General features: G+C 42.0%; 2 protein-coding genes across 2 annotated transcripts in view; one reads left to right on the top strand and one right to left on the bottom strand.

The window, feature by feature from the left end:
* sema4c (sema domain, immunoglobulin domain (Ig), transmembrane domain (TM) and short cytoplasmic domain, (semaphorin) 4C) overlaps window positions 1-19039 on the bottom strand; it is a 185360-nt gene that overhangs the window by 86267 nt on the left and 80054 nt on the right. The gene's annotated exons all lie outside the window — the stretch shown is intronic.
* On the top strand, window positions 2750-5888 carry LOC137072040 (E3 SUMO-protein ligase ZBED1-like). The gene is made up of 4 exons (XM_067440262.1): window positions 2750-3864; window positions 4395-5014; window positions 5105-5449; window positions 5752-5888. The coding sequence occupies exons 1-4, from the start codon at window positions 3006-3008 to the stop codon at window positions 5842-5844; spliced, it is 1917 nt and encodes a 638-aa protein (XP_067296363.1). The 5' UTR covers window positions 2750-3005; the 3' UTR covers window positions 5845-5888.

The raw sequence follows: 19039 nt of genomic DNA, 5'->3' as shown, positions 1-19039 counted from the left end.
GTAATAAACAGTCTGACAGCTGAGAACTCATCTCTTCCGTGAGCACTCAACCTCTCCCTATGCTTTCACTTTCCTTAAATCCCTCCCTAGTCTAGTTTATGCTACTCTAAGCAATGTCTGAAACTATATGTACTTTTTGTGTTTATTTGCCTCTTCACGATGAATCGCTGGCTGTATTCCTCATTGTAAGACGCTTTGGAAACAAAATCGTCTGCAAAATCAATAAATGCAAATGTCTGAGTTATGACCCTTAAAGTTCTATAAACTCTAGGTTCTTGATGATATAAAGGCTTATTAATATGGACCTTGTGTTTTTCGACCATAACATTAAAATCAGTGAATTATCATCTATTGGCATCTACCAAAAAAATCCCATATGGCTGCATTATAAATTCATCATAAATGCCTAATTTCATCAAATGCATCATTTAACATAGGCACAGATTGTAGGCACAGAGCGTATTTTTTACTTTGAGTCTAAACTTTGTCCCAACAGCTAAATTAATGTAGAGCGACTAGAGCATTTCCATAGCAGTCTGACTCCCAGGAGTGATGTGGATAGACTAGCCGTGTCTGTCGTCTAACTCTATTTACCTGCAGCCGTAAGAGAAACGCTGCCAGGTTCAGCTACAGTTCAGGGAGAGAGCCAGCAAGCTCAGTTCTGGATGACAGGCCTGGAATTGACTTGCACTAGCGCACAGCAGGAAGATGATAGCAGAGCTATTGCAAGCGTAGCTATAAGCTAATCTAGAGCAATTAAATGAAAACAAGGAAGTAGCACAAGGCAGCTTGAATATATGGTTGGAGGAAAAAATGCTCAGCGCTGCAGAATTAGATGGAAATGGAGAAAAACAAGAAGATCAAGGACTGCGTACCACTGCAGGATATAAGAAAGCTAAATAAGTTACCGTTGAATGGTTTAGCAGATTTTTGGAGTCATACTGATGCAGAGACACACTTTCAAATGAAATGAATGCTGATGACAACTTGTTTTAGTCGTTGGGTTTAGGTAAACAGCGTGCATCTGGCACAGCATGTAGAGGCCTAATTAAGCTTTGCTTATTCACACAACTCTTTGGCCAAAGCTGAAATCACCAAGCCACTCATTTCGCATGCAAGAAAGAGCATGTTGCAAAGAGAATCACTAATGCATCCTCTGGAAGCTGGGAGGTTTCACAGGATATGGATACTTTGGACAGCTGTGGTAATTCCTTCTGCCCGGCACTAAGCTTGCTGCCAAAGCGGTGATGAATTCAATGAATGCTTGAATAAGTTCAGATATGAAAGAAGCGCCTGAGATGTTCTGGCAACTTTTCATTCTGCACCAAAAACTAGCTCAGATCTTTCAGCTGACATGGAGCCCTGCCCAACTTTTGAAGTTTCACGCACAAAGTGCTCTGGCAACATGTCGTCCATAATCTCGGAACGGAGAGTGCTGTGAGGGCTTTCCAAGAAAGTAAAATCTGTTACCTCGCATCCCATCTAAAGATACGGCCGTGTAGAAAGGCAATTTAAAATCAAGTATGATAGCATCTTTGCTAAAGGCGTCGTGGTAGCATTCACAGAACAGAGAGTTCAAATAACCTCAAACATTGACAACAGAAGGGAGAGGATGGATTCTCTTTCACAACAACAGCTCGTTCTCATTTGAGTTAACACCTTATAAACACCCGGGAAAAAAGCTGAAGCTAAGGGCCAGTATCCCAAAAGATGCCATGTCAAAACATCCGATATGAGGTTTTCTTTGTTTTTCTTCCTATCTTTGTCTTTCCCGGTGAGTTGATATTTGTGTACTGTGACGTTTGGAGTGCAGAAAAATAACTTGATGGATTGCAAAGCATCTACGGTTGTGATATGCCAGCCAACAGCATCTAATCATGTCAGTGCAATGAAACCCTTTAATGAGGTCCTTGGATTAAGGGCAAACTACTCAATCTTAGCTCTTAAACGTAAAATGAAATAAAACATTTTTGGCCAATTTAAACTGCAAAAATAGTAACCGTTTTCACACAGGTTTCCTGGACAAAACATTATAACATCCAAAAGCAAACCTCAACTTTAAAGGGGTCATTCAAAATTTCTAATTTTAGGAAATAAAATGCATTTTAGCCCTTTGATTTGAATGCCCTGTTTAAAGGAGTGTGTCTGCTTTGAGACTGTGTAAACACCCACTGCTGTGATTGGTTAACATCTTTGCATATGAAATAGCTTTAAGTATTAGTAATATGTGGAACTCTTTAAAAAAAATTTTTTTTACCATTACAGCTCTAAAGGTTAACTAATCATGAAACGTGTTGATTATAGCATCATATTTAGATCGTGGCATGTAAGGTTGCAGTGATGAGCATTGTAGCCACATGAATGCAGTGATCTTGTCATTGTAACTTGATTTCTGCACACTAACGAATGCTTTTATCATAACTAACAGTGCAAACACAATGTAAATATGCAAGTCCAGATCTCAGTCACTGATAAACTAACGTGGTTTATATTGGCAGTTCAATTGCAAAGGGAGTGTTCTTTGATTGCTTTCTACAGTATATATAATTTAATCAGTTTATTTTCATCCTACTAAGAGAATCTTTGTGAAATTGACCGTTTAGTCACTGGTTTGATTTACTGACACATAGACAAAGGATATTTGACTATTCAAACATTAGATATCAGAAATCACTGGTCACAGATCAGGCATTATAATTAACACAGTTACTTACATGTCTTCACATTACTGTCGAGTAGGGCTGCACGATATATCGAAAAAATATCGCCATCGCGATAATAGTATATGCGATATCTGTATCGCGGAGACGTGCGATATATAAAACATTTTTTTAAATAAAAAATGTGCCAAGCATTTGTGCGTTGCATGCATATGTCGTTTATCCAAAATTGACCAATCAGATGGGGCCTTACTATCTTTATACCCCGCCTCCTCAGTAAGAGGTACCCACTGGCTCAGAGCGGTAAGAAGAGCGCCCAGAGCAGATGTTGGAAAATTAAAACTAATGGCGGGAGTTGAGACGAGCGAGGAAAATAATGACAGCGATGAACTTGTGGCTAAAAAGAACTGTACGTCTGAAATATGGCAATATTTTGGCTTCAAGAGAGGTGACGTGTCACAAATGCAGGTACTTTGTAAGTCATGCAGAACGATTGTGGCCACGTCGAGAGGAAATACAACTAATCTCCACAGTCACCTGGAACACAACCACAGGGAGCTGTATAACGACTTCAAAAGTAAGCCCAAAACTGCTAAAGAAATTCCAAGTCAAAAAAACAGAGTCTCACAAACAAGCATTGATCAAAGTTTTGCTAATGTAACTCCTTATGAAAAAACTTCGAAACGCCACAGGGAATTAACAGAAGCTATCACGCGTTTTTTAGCTAAAGACATGATGCCTGTTAACACCGTGAGCAGAGATGGCTTTGTGAGTCTGATTAACAAATTGGACCGGAGATATCAGATGCCATCGAGAAATTATTTTTCTCAAGTCGCCATTCCACAGATGTACGACACCTGCGTGAAGACAGTGAGCACAGAGCTGCGGCAAGTGGAATTCTACGCTAGCACCACTGACCTGTGGTCCAGTCGTACAACCGAGCCCTACATGAGCTTTACCGTTCACTTTCTTACACAAGACTTTGAATTAAAAGCACGTTGTCTGGGTGTTGTATATTTTCCCGAATCCCACACCAGTGAAAACATAGCCCATGGACTGCGGGAAGTTTTAGCCAGCTGGAACTTAAAAGAAGAGAATCAAGTGTCCATCACTACAGACAACGGCGCTAATGTGGTGAAAGCTACCGAAGTGAACAATTGGGTACGACTACAATGCTTCGGTCACCGCTTGCATCTGGCCATCGGTGAGTTTTTATTGTTTATATTTGCAAATATTTCAATGAAAACAGAAAAGGTGTAGTTGAATGTAGGCATGATATTATATTTTAGATTATATTTCGGTACCACTTTAGAATAAGGTTTATTAGTTAACATTAACTAATAATGAACTGCACTTATAAAGCATTTATTTATCTCTGTTAATTTCAACATATACTAATACGTTATTAAAATCTTGTTAACATTTGTTAATGCACTGAACTAGCATGAACAACTGTATTTTTATTAACTAACATAAACAAAGATGAAAAATACAGTAACAAATGTACTGTTCATGTCAGTTAATACATTAACTAATGTTAATGAATGACCATTATTCTAAATAGTTTTCGATATTTATTTTTTAAAATAATATTTAAGACAACTTTTATTTAGGAAATGGATAGTAAATTGTAGCCCACTGTTTTCTATCTCAAATGCTCTTATATAAAATTGTAATTATAATATTGCAATGTTATTTAACCCCGTATGTCCTTGTTTTGTCTTCTCTCTTCAGAAAATGCTGTTAAAGGTGATGAGCGCATTACTCGAGCTGTTGGTCTTTGCAAAAGATTAGTTGGACATTTCTCCCACAGCTGGAAGGAGAAGATGGCCCTGAAAAATGCACAAAAAGAGCACAACCTCCCGGAACACTTCCTCATCACAGAATGCCCTACAAGGTGGGGTTCGAGACAGAAAATGATTCAGAGAGTTTTGGAGCAGCAGCGGGCCATAAGTGACGTCCTGTCAGCAAACAGAAAGTCAAGACATTTGGTTCCTTCTTGGCAGGACCTAGATGTACTTGAGTCCATAAACCAGGCATTGCAGCCTCTGCAAGAATTTACAGATGCTTTGTCAGGTGAAAGTTACGTAAGTGTTTCGTACGTGAAACCTGTACTTCACTTGATGAACACCTCAGTTCTTGCTGCAAAGGAAGAAGACAGTGATTTAACAAAGTCCATAAAGATGAAGATTCTAGACTACATGAACAGTAAGTACGACAACCCAGCAACTCAAGAACTTCTGGACATGACCACCTTTATGGACCCCAGATTCAAAGTCGGCTACATCAGCAGTGACAAGGTGTCAGACATCAGTGCCAGGGTGATGTCTGAAATTGAAGCAACTGTGTCAAAGGTAAATGTTTATATGACAATAGTAAGTGATGATAATACACTATTACTAGATTTGATTGCAATATTTAGTTTACTTTATTTTCTATTTTAGGAGCAAAGCCTAAGTAATCAAGACCACCAGGGTCCATCAGATGTCATCCTAAAGAAGGCAAAAAAATCCCTGGGCAGTTTCTTCAAGACATCCCCAGCTCCATCATCTGTGGTACCATCGCACGCTGTGGAGGCTGAACTGAACAGCTACTTGGTGTCTCCCACCATAGACAGTGAGATGGACCCTCTCACTTGGTGGCGACTCCATCAGGTCAACTTCCCACACCTGAGTAAACTAGCCAGGAAGTATCTCTGTATACCTGCAACTAGTTCACCTTCTGAGAGACTTTTTAGTACAGCAGGAAATGTTGTGACATGCCAACGCACGTGTTTAAAACCTACCAAGGTCAATATGCTAGTTTTCCTGGCAAAAAACTTGAAATAAAATTCCTTTCAGTGTTAAGCACATATGACATTGCATTGTGCTGAAATATGTTTACACTTATTCTGGTGGATGTTGACAAGATGTTAGGATTTCCACTAAATACCAATTTATTTAAGGCCTGTACACTTTGTTTAATAATAGTATATTTTTATTTATAAAAAACAGGCAAGAAAGAGAATATTTTGTTCAAGATGCTGATGATTGCATGTGAATTAAAAAAAAGTAATGTTTGAGAGAGTAATGTGCTTTTTTTGTGTTGGCAGGTAACAGCAAACCGGAAATCCAAATATGTGCCAAGGTTTTCAGTCATTCATAGTGTTAATTTAAACTATAAATGTTTGCACCTTAACCGTTAAATAAAAAGGGAAAAAAAGCCTTTGTTCTCAGTGCATTTAATTAGATCAGAAGATAATCTATTACCTGTTTATTTTAGTATGATCGTTACATATATATATATATATATTTAAAAAAAAGCTATTAAATCTAGCATTTCTCAAGGGAAATGTGATATCGCAAGAAATATCGTTATCGCAATATTCAACAACGATATCGCATATCGCATATTTTCCCAATATCGTGCAGCCTTACTGTCGAGTCGATATTGTAAAAGTCTGTTTGCAAAGCCTGCGGCAAAATTGGGAATCCACAGTGAAATGTACCGAATACAAACTATTTTTGCTCAACTGAGACATTCACATTGTTGAAAATAAATAACCACATTCATAGCATTGGATCCTTTGGAAGGTAATGTTATTTGCTGTCCATCCTGTACCGCTCTTCTCTCCTCGTCATCTCACTAACATGCCAGTGGGAGGGGCCAAAGCTGCAATGATTAAGTAGGCATTGATTTTCTTCTGTAGAGGCGGTTTTTACATTTCACAATGAGTTTTTGGACTATCAAGGAAATGTACAGTTCTGAAATGTACATGATCTTTTTATAGTATGATGACCTCATATGTCAAAATCTCAAGGAATTTTTGATTTTGAAATTTTGACCCTTTAATTTGATCATAGAGCAATAATAACAGATAATGTTCAAAAACAGTCATGTGCATTTGGTACTAGCTTGACCTTATTCATTTTAAGGGGCCAGTCTGAGTCATAGTCTTTGAGCAAATGTTGCAACAGCAACCCATCTGGTGGTTCTGTCCTGGTCCCATTTCCCTTCCTCCTCTCCAATAACTTATTGTCTCTTCTCGGATGGTCCTAAATAAAGACACCCCCCCCCCCCCCCCCAACATACATTACCATTCAAAAGCATATGGATTTTGTTTCTTAAAAAATAAATCATATTCACCAAGGCTGCATTTATTTAATCATATAATTACAATTTTAAATAACTGTTTTGTATTTTCATTTACATTTACATTTACATTTAATCATTTAGCAGACGCTTTTATCCAAAGCGACTTACAAAAAAAAAGGGTAGAGCAATAGAAGCAACGAAACAAACAAAGCCAACAACCTGTAAGAGCTGTAAGAAATCTCAATTAATTAGCAGAGTACACAATTTTTTTTTTTATTATTTTTTTATTTTTATTTATTTATTTATAGCCAGCTACAACAAATACTCACGTACGGAAAATACAGAACACTGGATTTGGATAGCTAAGATAACAACCCATTAGGACTAAGGCTGATGCCCCAACTGTTGTCGTTAATGCGGATTCAGTGGCCCAATGGGTTGGTTTTGTATGGCATTCTAGCTAAACGCGCAGCAATAGCCAGCGACAGCAAAAACTCACGTACGCAAAATACAGAACACTGGGTTTTGGTAGCTATGATAACTATGTAACATACCCGCCTGAAGGCACAAATCCGGATGAGAGACGTAGATATGATCAGTAAGTGCTATTCTGTATTGGTCAAGTGCAATAGGAAAAGTGCAATTGGAAAAGATGTGTCTTAAGATGTTTTTTAAAAATGGCTACAGACTCGGCAGCACGAATTGAGATCGGCAGGTCATTCCACCAGGTGGGAACGGTCCAGGAAAATGTCCGTGAGAGCGATTTCATGCCTCTTTGGGAAGGAACCACGAGGCGCCGCTCATTCGCAGAACGCAAGCTTCTGGAGGGTGTGTAAGTCTGAACAATTGAGTTTAGGTATAATGGTGCAGAACCAGTGGTTGTTTTGTAGGCGAGAACTAGAGCCTTGAATTTGATGCGAGCAGCCATTGGCAACCAGTGCAGTTTGATGAAGAGAGGCGTAACATGCGTTCTCTTCGGCTCATTAAAGACCACTCTCGCCGCTGCATTCTGGATCAGCTGCAAGGGTTTGATAGTGCATGCTGGAAGCCCAGCCAGAAGAGCATTACAATAATCCAGTCTGGAGAGAACAAGAGCTTGAACCAGGAGTTGTGCAGCCTGTTCTGATAGGAAGGGTCTAATCTTTCTAATGTTGTATAAAGCAAATCTGCAGGACCGGGCTGTTGCAGTAATGTGGTCAGTGAAGTTTAACTGGTCATCAATCACAACTCCAAGGTTCCTGGCTGTCCTTGATGGAGTTATGGTTGATGAACCAAGCTGAATGGAGAAATTTTGATGAAGTGCTGGGTTGGTTGAGAAAACAAGTAATTCTGTCTTTGCAAGATTGAGTTTAAGATGATGCTCTTTCATCCAGTCAGAAATGTCTGTCAGACAGGCAGCGATACGAACACTGACTGTAGGATCATCTGGTTGAAATGAGAAGTAGAGTTGAGTGTCATCAGCATAGCAGTGATAGGAAAAGCCATGTTTCTGAATGACGGAACCTAATGATGACATGTAGATGGAGAAGAGAAGTGGTCCAAGGACTGAGCCCTGGGGAACCCCAGTAGCTAGATGATGTGACTTAGACACTACACCTCTCCATGACACCCTGTAGGACCTACCAGAGAGGTAAGACCTGAACCACTGGAGGGCAGTTCCTGAGATACCCATCGTCTTAAGTGTTGACAGGAGGATCTGGTGGTTAACTGTGTCAAAAGCAGCAGACAGATCCAGCAGAATGAGCACTGAGGATTTGGAAGCTGCTTTTGCCAGTCTCAGTGCCTCAGTTACCGAGAGCAAGGCAGTCTCAGTCGAATGGCCGCTTTTGAAGCCGGATTGGTTGTTGTCTAGGAGGTTGTCCCTTTCAAGAAACATAGAGAGTTGATTGAACACAACTCGCTCAAGGGTCTTTGCAATGAAAGGCAGAAGGGATACCGGTCTGTAGTTTTCTGTCTTTAGATTCAGAGACAGTTTCTTAAGCAGTGGGGTTACCCGAGCCTGCTTAAATGCTGTGGGAAAGGTTCCCGTATGAAGAGAAGTGTTGACAATGTGAGTGAGTGCAGGAGTGATTGAAGAAGAAATGGCCTGAAGGAGGTGAGTGGGTATAGGATCAAGTGGACAGGTAGTAGGGTGATTGGAAATGATGAGTTTAGAAATATCTGCCTCGGAGAGCGGAGAGAAGGATGGAAGCGTGTTCGTGTTAGTTGTTGAGATGTGCTTGTCAGTTTGTGATGAGGAGAACTGGTTGCTGATGAGGGATGTTTTGTTTGTAAAAAATGATGCAAAGTCATCAGCTGTAAGAGTTGATGAAGGAGGGGGAGGAGGAGGACAAAGGAGAGAGGAGAATGTTTTAAAGAGTTTGCGAGAGTCAGAGCATTTATTTTCAAAGGTAATTTATTCCTGTGAAAATGGTATTTTAAATTATACATGCAAAACATTTTTATATTTTATATTTTTATAAAGCATAATTACTCCAGTCTTCAGTGTTAAATGATCCTTTCAGAAATTATTCTAATATAATAATTTGCTGCTCCAGAAACATTTCTTACTATTATCAATGTTGGAAACAGTTGCCTAATTACTTTGTGGAAACCATGAAAGTTTTGCAAATTTGTAAATTGTGAGAAATTGCTATTTTAACCAAGGAGTCGGGACGTCTGAGGGAGTCGCATTTCAATTGCGTCATATCTGCGTTACCCTCGGTTTCCGGTTTTATTTTTGACAGAAATGCTTTATTCTTAACTGTGTGAACAAGTGTCACAACATCCGCTGAGGTATGCTAAGAGTAAAGTCATATCATCATTTTAAACACACTTAAATGTATCTTATATGATAAACAGAGTTCTGTTACCTCATACTCATGACCGGAAAAGCAGAAATTGCGCCCTGCGACTGTGTCCCGTCATAATAAAAGTCCCGCTTCTCGCGAGGCGTGTGTTTGTGTAACAATCGCTCCAGCGGCCTTGCTCAGCTCCACAACACTCGGTCCTGCTCTGCTTCATACTACAGTAAGGTTAATAACCGCATTCATGAACATTACTTCTGCCAGAGTCCTATCCCAATTCTTTTCCACCGGCTGTGAGGTGAAGAACACGTCCCAAGATTCTGCGCTCAAACTTGGCGTCATCAAACTACGCATTTTTTTTTAATAGGTTCCCTCTTGCGGATGGAAAACTTACATAGTGGAGCTTTAATTAAGGTCAGCACTTTATTTTACAAAATACACATTCCTAAGAGATCATAGTGCTGACTTTACATTTGTGTGGACACCTGACTTTTGTTTTTCTGTGAACGAACTGTACAATTCATGTCAGTCCACAAAATTAGTCAGGTTACAAATGGCACCCCATATGTTTAAGGGTTATTTAAGAAAGTCTTTAGGGAAATATTGAACCCCAACCAACTTTGTAATGGCTTTGTGTAACAGACTGAAACTCTCACCTGTCATCTTGACATACAGCACCTGCGACTAGGTCACCTGCCAGGCGAATCTTTGAAGAGATGTAACAAGGAGATAAATAAAAGGTTTATTTATTTATTTATTTTGCATTTCTTCCTGCCCTCTCTCATTAACCCTGCGAGACATCTTGATGAATGGCTCTGTAGTGTTTCACAGGTGTCCAATTTACTCTCTGTTTTTGCAGCAGCATTTTGAACTGTCATTCTGGATTAGTTCATCACTCATTCATGCACCGAAACACCAGACTCACACTCCATCAGCGCTCGCAATTAATAAAGCACAAGAGAAATGTTCCATCTACAGTAAGTTTAGACTATACAATTAACAGTCATAGCGTCGTCAATGAACCATATAAGAAGTTATGAGCAGTGAAATGGAATTGTGAAGTTTGGAGATGTGTACAGATACATCTCCCCGCTCGTCTGCGAGTTTTTATCGCTACATTGGCTGTCTGACAGGAACCCAGGTCTCCAAAAATGACGAGCTGTCACTCGGCATTACATAACCGGTTGAAGTGTAGTGATTTTTTCATGCGGGTACGCAGGAAGGGGCCTGATGTATTTGAGACGTGGGTGGTATTTTTCAATATTGGCAGAAAGTACCGAAACTCATTAACATCTGAGAAAGGCATTAAAAGATGTCGGAAGGAGATGAGTTACACACTTCTCTGGGGCTCCAGCAGGAAATTACATGCCCATGCTACACGATTTCTCGTGAGTGGCACATCCATTTTTTTAATTCATTTTTTTAAAGGCACTTTTCACTTTAAAGCCATTTTCGCAGCAGAAATCTTAAACAAACTTACAAACACGCAGCTGGGTGGCCGCTCCGGGATGATTCCGAGAAGAAAGCCTAGAATTACGAGGCTCAAAGGGGAAGAATGTGTTTAGAATTCATTTGCACAATTACAAATTGATGAGAGCATGTTAATTCCATCTGATAATGTTTAATTAGATTTGAATATGCAGGGACGCTGTTAAATATTGTACAAGGGTGCAGTCAGTCATTCACAGATAAAAACATAAATCCGCACCATGTGCCATTTCTCATTCTTTGGAGCAGTTCGGATAGAGTCGCCTGGGATGGATTATTCGCTCATCACGGTAGATGATGAGACGTAGCACAGATTCACAACTGAGAATTCGTTGTTTTTGACAACAACCAAGGCCAACGCACTGCTAAAGTCACACTACCGCGTTGAGCTATGCAAATGTCTTGTGGGACGTAACTAGGAAAGTTGCGAGTGCATTTGGACTATGTTTGAGACTTACTGGGTTGAATCCCCTCTGGCTGCTCCATTGTGCAGCACAGTGAAAAGTGCTGAGGGAGGCATGTTGGGTAGACTCAGGGGACTATACCGGCTCTCTGTTCCTCCCTAGCCAGCCTGTCTCTGGCTGTCTGCTCACTTTAATGAGCAGACACACACACGAACAGTTGCTTCACATCACAGAGCACTCTGATGATAACACAATCCATTAGAATTCAGCTAAGCCCGTAAGTTCTATTAGAACTTCAATGGAAGTTCAAAGAGAAAATGTTCTTATTCCAGAACTCTCCCTGTGTTCCGAGATAGAGGGGACCATTGATGTCAGGCCAGATGAAATTTCACCTGCGAATGGGTGGTGGGTGGTAATGTTAAAGGAAATGAAAATGCAAATTCACTCGTCATTTACTCTTTACCCTGGAACATAAAAGGAAACTTTTCTGAATAATATTCCAGTGAGTTGTTTCAATATGACAGGACATAAATGAGGACTGGAGCTGTCAAGTTTCAAAAAGCAAATTAAATGCAATCGATGTGACTTGTGTATTATATTGTAAGGGCCAGATTTACTAAATTATCTGGATTGTTTTATTCAACTTGTTTTCTTTTAATTTTTAATTCCCAACATGATTTGCCATGACAATCAAAAGGGAGAGTAAATGGTAAAATTAATAATTAATTATTTAATGTTTTTTTTGTGTGCAGGATTAATGTTAATTGGGAAATTTAGTATGTTTAGTTAATGTTTTGTTATGCTAGATTGTAAGACTCTCTGTTTAATAGTTTTTAGGGTTATCATGGTGACGAGTGGTGCATGATCTTATTTTGTATTTGAGAACAGATACATGTTAAATGTTTTATTTTGCTGTACTCATTCAGCAAGTGCTATGCTAATGCTACCAAAGCATTGTGTAATCAATTAGCAAAGATGGCATTTATTAAATTAGATAAATCAAACCAAGTCTCCACTAATAAAATCATTTAAGATTATTAAGATTGCATGATAATTTTAAGTTTAATGAATCTCACTCAAATAAATTTAGCTTGCTTAAACTTTAAATTTCTTAATTTAAAAGCAAATTATGTAACTGATTACTTTAACTCTATTTGGGTTTACAGTGCAGGGCAAAGTAGGCCCCGTCCACACGAAGCCAGAGCTTTCCCAATCCAATATTTTTTTTCCTTGTTTCAAGAAATATCTGCATCCACACGAGATTACCGAAACCAACTAAAAACGATGTAGTTTGTATGCCAGGCCAGTGTGTGGCGCTGTAATTCTACCACAGAAGTACACTAAAAACGGAGAAGAAGAGTTGTGGCTAGAAGGGGTATAGCAGTGGTCCGAGGTGAGGCAAAATCTCACAATAAAATAACAATAAATACATTTGCTACTTAACAGATGTGCTTTATTAATGCCTGCACCTACCCTAACCCAAAACATACCCTTACAATAATGCAGATACGTTAATTAAATGATGCGATATTGATGTGCGCATGCCCAGTGCCCGTAGTTGTATCCTTAACTCTTTCACCGTGCCGGACGTAGTGTGATGACATCACCGTTTCAGAAAATATACGGATTCGCTGTACACACGAAAACGGAAGATTGGCGTTTTCAGATTTATCCACTTTGGGACCCGGTTTCGAAAAATATCGGATTCATGCTTCTAAAACGGCGGATCCGTGTGGACGAAACGCTGATACGGTACAACATTTATACGTATCCAGCTAAACGCGTCTCCGTGTGGACGGGGCCTTAGGCCGTGTGTCCACCAAAGCGTTTTTAGTCAGCAGAAAACACCAGGCGCTCTGCTGAAAACACCTCGCTGTGAGCGCTTGAGAGCGTTTTGGCAGGCAGCGTTTTTTTCTCCTCAGTTGAGACTCTCCTTGTTGTTATGATACGGAAAATCCGCGGAAGTCTTTCTAATTTCACAGATAGTTTGTTCCTGTATTGGTTCTATATAAAACTGCAGATCCATTGTAAAGTATTTGCTCTGGCTCTTGTTTTAAATCATTTTATTCCGTTAATATTTGCTTGTTGCCATCTGATGACGACTGTGCTGTGGTCTGTGTTGTGTTTGTCCCGCCCCTCCTCCACTGTGATTGGACGGCTGGGTGAAAAGTGACAGTGATGAGCGCTGCGTTTTACTCAAAGTTGAACATTTTTCAACTCTCAGCGACCAGTAAAAAACGCTGAGCGCTCAGCGCTTGAGCGTGAAATACTCGCTCAGCGCCTCGGTGCGCTCCAGGCGTTCTAAAAACGCGGCGCTCTCATTAAAAACAATTGAAAACGCCAGCAAGCAGCGTGAAAAACCGCTTTGGTGGACACACGGCCTTAGTGTGAGAGTGCAATTCCAAGAAAGCACAAACGGGACTGGAAAGTTCTGACGATGTGCAAATAAAGAACACAGGCACAGGTGGTCATTTCCACAATGACCAACACAATCTACTAAGAGCAGCGCAAATTAGCATCTTTAAGACATGCTTTTTTGGGCAGTAAATAATGACGTAAATACCAGTAAAATGCACTTTGCATGATTCATTTAAATACTCCCCTCCCATATATATTGATTCTTAAAGGGGAACTCCAACAAATACATATACCATAAGGTCAGCCGCAAAAATACAGTGTCCACGTTTTTCCACGCAAATTTTTCAGTGTGTCTAAAGTAAATCCTGACAGTAGTTTTTAAAATGCCAGAAGAGGGTTGGCTCAAGCTGTTAGTAAATTTGGCCTAAGTCTGCTGAAACCATACAATAGTTTTGTGTGACAAACAGACCAAAATGATTTTGATATTCACTTTAATATCTTTGGAGTTCTAGTTCTCCTTAGCAGAGTGAATGAATTGGATTGGATTGGATCTTTTGAATAAATCAATTTATCCAGTTCACAAAACTGGTCTGAATGAATCGTTTATAAATCAACATGTTTTGGATCTCTTGTTCTGCTCATTGATTCAATAGCTGCATCCCAATTCAGAGGCTCCATTCTTCGAATGGCTGTCCCAATTCGAAGAATCCTTCAAACACTGCCTTCAACTTTGTTTCCTGTGAAATGAAGGATACAACAGATGGATCCTCCAAGGCCTTTCCTACCTCAGCATTCATTGCACACCAGTGACAAAGGGATTTTTTTGAGAGAAAGTGCCAAATTACACTTTTAAGCACAATTATTGGTATCAACTTACTCACATATCTAATGACACAAATGTAAAAATAAAAACTTTAAACCGGTTCAGATGTTGGCAAATCTTACCAAGATGAGATTACATAGTTTATATACAGAAATGGACCATGGGGGTCATATTTAGACAGTTTGAGAACTCAGTTTTGAGAACTTTCAAAAAAGTCCAGTACACAAGTTTCTCTCATTCATCAATGGCAGTTGCTAGGCGACAAGGCCAGTTCTCTGTAGGCTAGACCGTCCCATTTAACAAGGCTCGGTCTGACCTTCCCGGCCTTCAAAGGACGCCGCCTCTGAAGTCTGAGTCATTCGAAAGATGCAGCCTCTGAATTGGGACACAGATTATGAGAACAAATTGTTATTTGGAATCAGATAATTTCAGTAAATCAAGTGATCCAGTTTCCACAAAACTGGTCTGAATGATTCATTCATGAATTAAAATGAACTCACTGATTCAATGATCCGGGTATAGTTGTTAACAGCTCACTGGAGAGTTAGATTAAAATGTTAAATTTCAGAAAGCAAAAGCATATACAAAGCTACTTTATATCTTCAGACTTGGAATATATTGCAAAAGTCATTTGGACTGCTTTTATGATACTTTACTTTTTTTTATAAGATTGATAGCTCCAGGCACCATTCATTATAATTGCATGGAAATGAGCATTGGTATATTATCGAACATTTCTCCTTTCGTGTTCAAATCAGAAAGAAAGTCAAGTTTTTAACAACACAAGGGTGATGACAGAATTTTCATTTTCGGGTAAACTAATATTAAACAGTACATGTTTTTTTTTTTTTTTTTTTACTTAGCTGATCAAACCCTGGCCTGGTCAGACATCCAAATTATTCTGAAGCTGACATTTTGCCTCTGGTCCCCACTGTGAAATGTACAGAGGTCTGGCTTCACTGCACATTGCTTAGTAACTAGGCTGATATGAACCAATTACTCTCATCTCTAAAGTTAGATCTGAGAAATGCATATATTGTGTAGGTGCAAAAGCCCAAGCAACTGACATTTTTGCCAGAACATTTTAGAGATGATAAAACAAACACTTCTGCAGAAACAGAAGTGCAAATTTAGACATGGGCTTTATAAATAGCATTTCTTTCCTTGAGATGCATTACAGTACATTTGATGATTATTAGAGGATATTTTATAGTCCTTGCAACAAACACCATGAAAACGTCTCAGGTTACGTATGTAACCCTAGTTCCCTGAGGGAACGAGACGCTGCGTCGAAACGCTGTGAGAACGCCTCTGCGTTAATGCGTCGTGAAGCGCCTGTAGAACCATTCCATCGGAAAAAAGATCGATCGTCGGCGTGATGACGTCATCGACCGGAAGCTATAAAGCGTCCGTGAAAACAAACAGGAACTAACTTCTGATAAAGCCTGAAGTAAGTGATCCCGGACACGCCGGGAGTATGGCAGAGCGACGCAGCGTCTCGTTCCCTCAGGGAACTAGGGTTACATACGTAACCTGAGACGTTCCCTTTCGGGGAACTCGAGCTGCGTCGAAACGCTGTGAGAACGCTTATACCCACATCGCCATAGGACCAAGTGTCTCGTATGTGTGAAGCCGAAGCGCACACGGTTACGAGAGAACCTGTGCCCCTACTGTAGATGCCAGGTCTAGCTCGTAGAACCTGACGAAGGTAGAAGGAGATGACCATCCGGCCGCGTTACATATATCATGGAGGGAAGCCCCCGACAAAAGTGCTTTAGAAGCAGCCATACCCCTGGTTGAATGTGCCCGGACAGCCAAAGGAGATGGCTGCCCGGTAGCTTCATAAGCAAGTGAAATGGCCTCGACCACCCACTTGCTCATCCTCTGCTTGGATACAGGAGCCCCCTTCTTAGGGGGTCCGAAGCAAACAAACAATTGTTCAGTTTTTCTCCACAGGGCAGCTCTGTGGACGTAAGTATCCAGTGCCCTCACTGGACACAGCAGATTTAAACTTTCCTGGTCTGACGTCAAGAATGGAGGAGGACAGAAGGCTTGTAGAGTGATGGGGCCCCGTGGGCTCGTAGGAACCTTGGGGACATAACCCGGCCTGGGATGCAGAAATGCTTTCACCATCCCAGGCGCGAACTCTAGACATGAGGGCCCTACTGACAGGGACTGAATATCTCCTATCCTTTTAAGAGATGAAATGGCCAAAAGGAAGATAGTTTTCAGGGTGAGGAACTTATCCGAAACCTCCTCCAGAGGTTCGAACGGAGGTCCGGACAAGCCCCTCAAAACAATGGCCAAGTCCCATGCCGGGACCCTCGAGTGCATAACTGGCCTCAACCTTAATGTGCCACGAAGGAAGCGTGTAATTAGAGGGTGTCTTCCCAAAGACACTCCACTGCAAGGGACGTGGACAGCACCCAAGGCCGCCACGTACACCTTAAGTGTGGAGGGGGTCAACCCTGCAGAGAACCTCTCCTGCAGGAACTCCAGCACTGTACCAACCGGGCAGTTAACTGGATCCCACTGGCGTTCTCTGCACCATGCTGAGAAAAGTCTCCATTTCAAAGCGTACAGCTTCCTCGTGGACGGAGCTCTGGAGTGAAGGATGGTCTCTACGACCTCGGCCGAGAGACCCTCCTCTATGAGCCTAGCCCCCTCAGAGGCCAGGCCCACAGTTTCCACATCTCCGGGCGTGGGTGCAGGAATCTCCCGCCCGCCTGAGAGAGTAGATCCCTCCTGGTCGGAATCTCCATCGGAGAGCCTTCCAGGAGAGATATCAGGTCCGAAAACCATACTCGGGTCGGCCAGTTCGGGGCCACTAGAAGTACCTGGGCCCCGTCCCGGCGTACCCTCTCCAGAACTCCTGGAAGCAGGACAATCGGGGGGAAGGCGTACAGAGGCAGCCTCGGCCACTCCTGTACCATGGCATCCAGCCCCAGCGGGGCCGGATGGGTCAGAGAAAACCACCGCGGGCAGTGAGAATTCTCCGCCGAAGCGAACAGGTCTATCTCTGCTTTCCCATAAACCTTCCATAGGAGCTCCACCACCTCTGGGTGGAGTCTCCATTCCCCGGGCCTCGGCCCCTGTCTCGACAGGCTGTCTGCTTCCTGGTTTAGGGCCCCCGGGATATATACTGCCCTGATTGACAGCAATTTCCCTTGGGCCCACAGGAGGATCCGATGTGCCAATTTGTCCAACGGACGAGACCTCAGACCCCCCTGGTGATTTATATAGGCCACCACGGACGTGTTGTCTGTTCTGACTAGTACGTGGTGGCCCCTGAGGTCGGGCAGGAACTGTTTCAATGCAAGAAACACTGCGAGCATCTCTAGCCGATTTATGTGCCAGTGCCGCTGATGTTCCTGCCATAGACCCTGGGATGAGCGACCACTCATGGTCGCCCCCCAGCCCGTGAGGGAGGCGTCTGTCGTTAGCGTTACGCGACGAACATGAGCCCCCAACACGGGACCCTGAGATAAAAACCCCGGGTTTTTCCACATGACCAGAGCACGTAGGCATCGCCGCGTGACTTTGATCGTGCGGAGCGGATTTCCCCTCGGGGAGAACCCTTGTGTTTTGAGCCACCACTGCAGTGGCCTCATGTACAGTAGGCCAAGAGGTATCACGTTGGACGCTGCTGCCATGAGACCTAACAGTTTCTGGAACTGTTTCACAGTGACGGCTCGGCCTAGCTTCTGTTCTTTGGCGGCTGCCAGGATCGACGCTATGCGTGTTGGCGATAATTGCGCCCTCATAATTATCGAGTCCCAGTTCACACCTAGAAAAGTGGTTCTCTGAGCCGGAGAAAGCACACTCTTCTTGGCGTTCAGCCTCAACCCCAGCTTCGACATATGGGCGAGAACAGCATCTCGATGCTGAACCGCCATCTGCTCTGTATTCGCTAGAATCAGCCAGTCGTCGATGTAGTTCAGTATGCGGATGCCCTGAAGACGCAGCGGCGCCAGAGCTGCATCCACACACTTGGTGAACGTGCGGGGTGACAGTGCTAGACCGAAGGGAAGTACACGATATTGGTATGCCTCTCCCCCGAAGGCAAACCTCAGGAACTTCCTGTGATGTGGAAGGATGGAGACATGAAAATACGCATCTTTGAGGTCTATGGTGACAAACCAATCCTCCGATCTGACCTGCGCTACAATCTGTCTGAGTGTAAGCATCTTAATTTTGAGCTTGGCCACCGAGCGATTCAATAGCCGCAGATCTAATATCGGGCGTAAGCCCCCATCCTTCTTCGGCACGATGAAGTAACGGCTGTAAAAGCCAGACTCCCTGCTGGGAGGGGGAACCCTCTCTATAGCCCCTTTTTGCAGGAGTGTCTCTACTTCCTGTGCCATTACCAGAGCCTGCTCCGGGCCCACCTCTGTAGGTAGGACACTGCAGAAAGGAGGTGGCCGACTTCTGAATTGAATGGCGTAC

This window comes from Pseudorasbora parva, chromosome 3 (genome assembly GCF_024679245.1).
Source record: "Pseudorasbora parva isolate DD20220531a chromosome 3, ASM2467924v1, whole genome shotgun sequence".
NCBI classification, from domain to species: Eukaryota; Metazoa; Chordata; class Actinopteri; order Cypriniformes; family Gobionidae; genus Pseudorasbora; species Pseudorasbora parva.
Note: the sequence above shows the minus strand (reverse complement) of the source record. Positions and strands in the feature narration are given on the sequence as shown.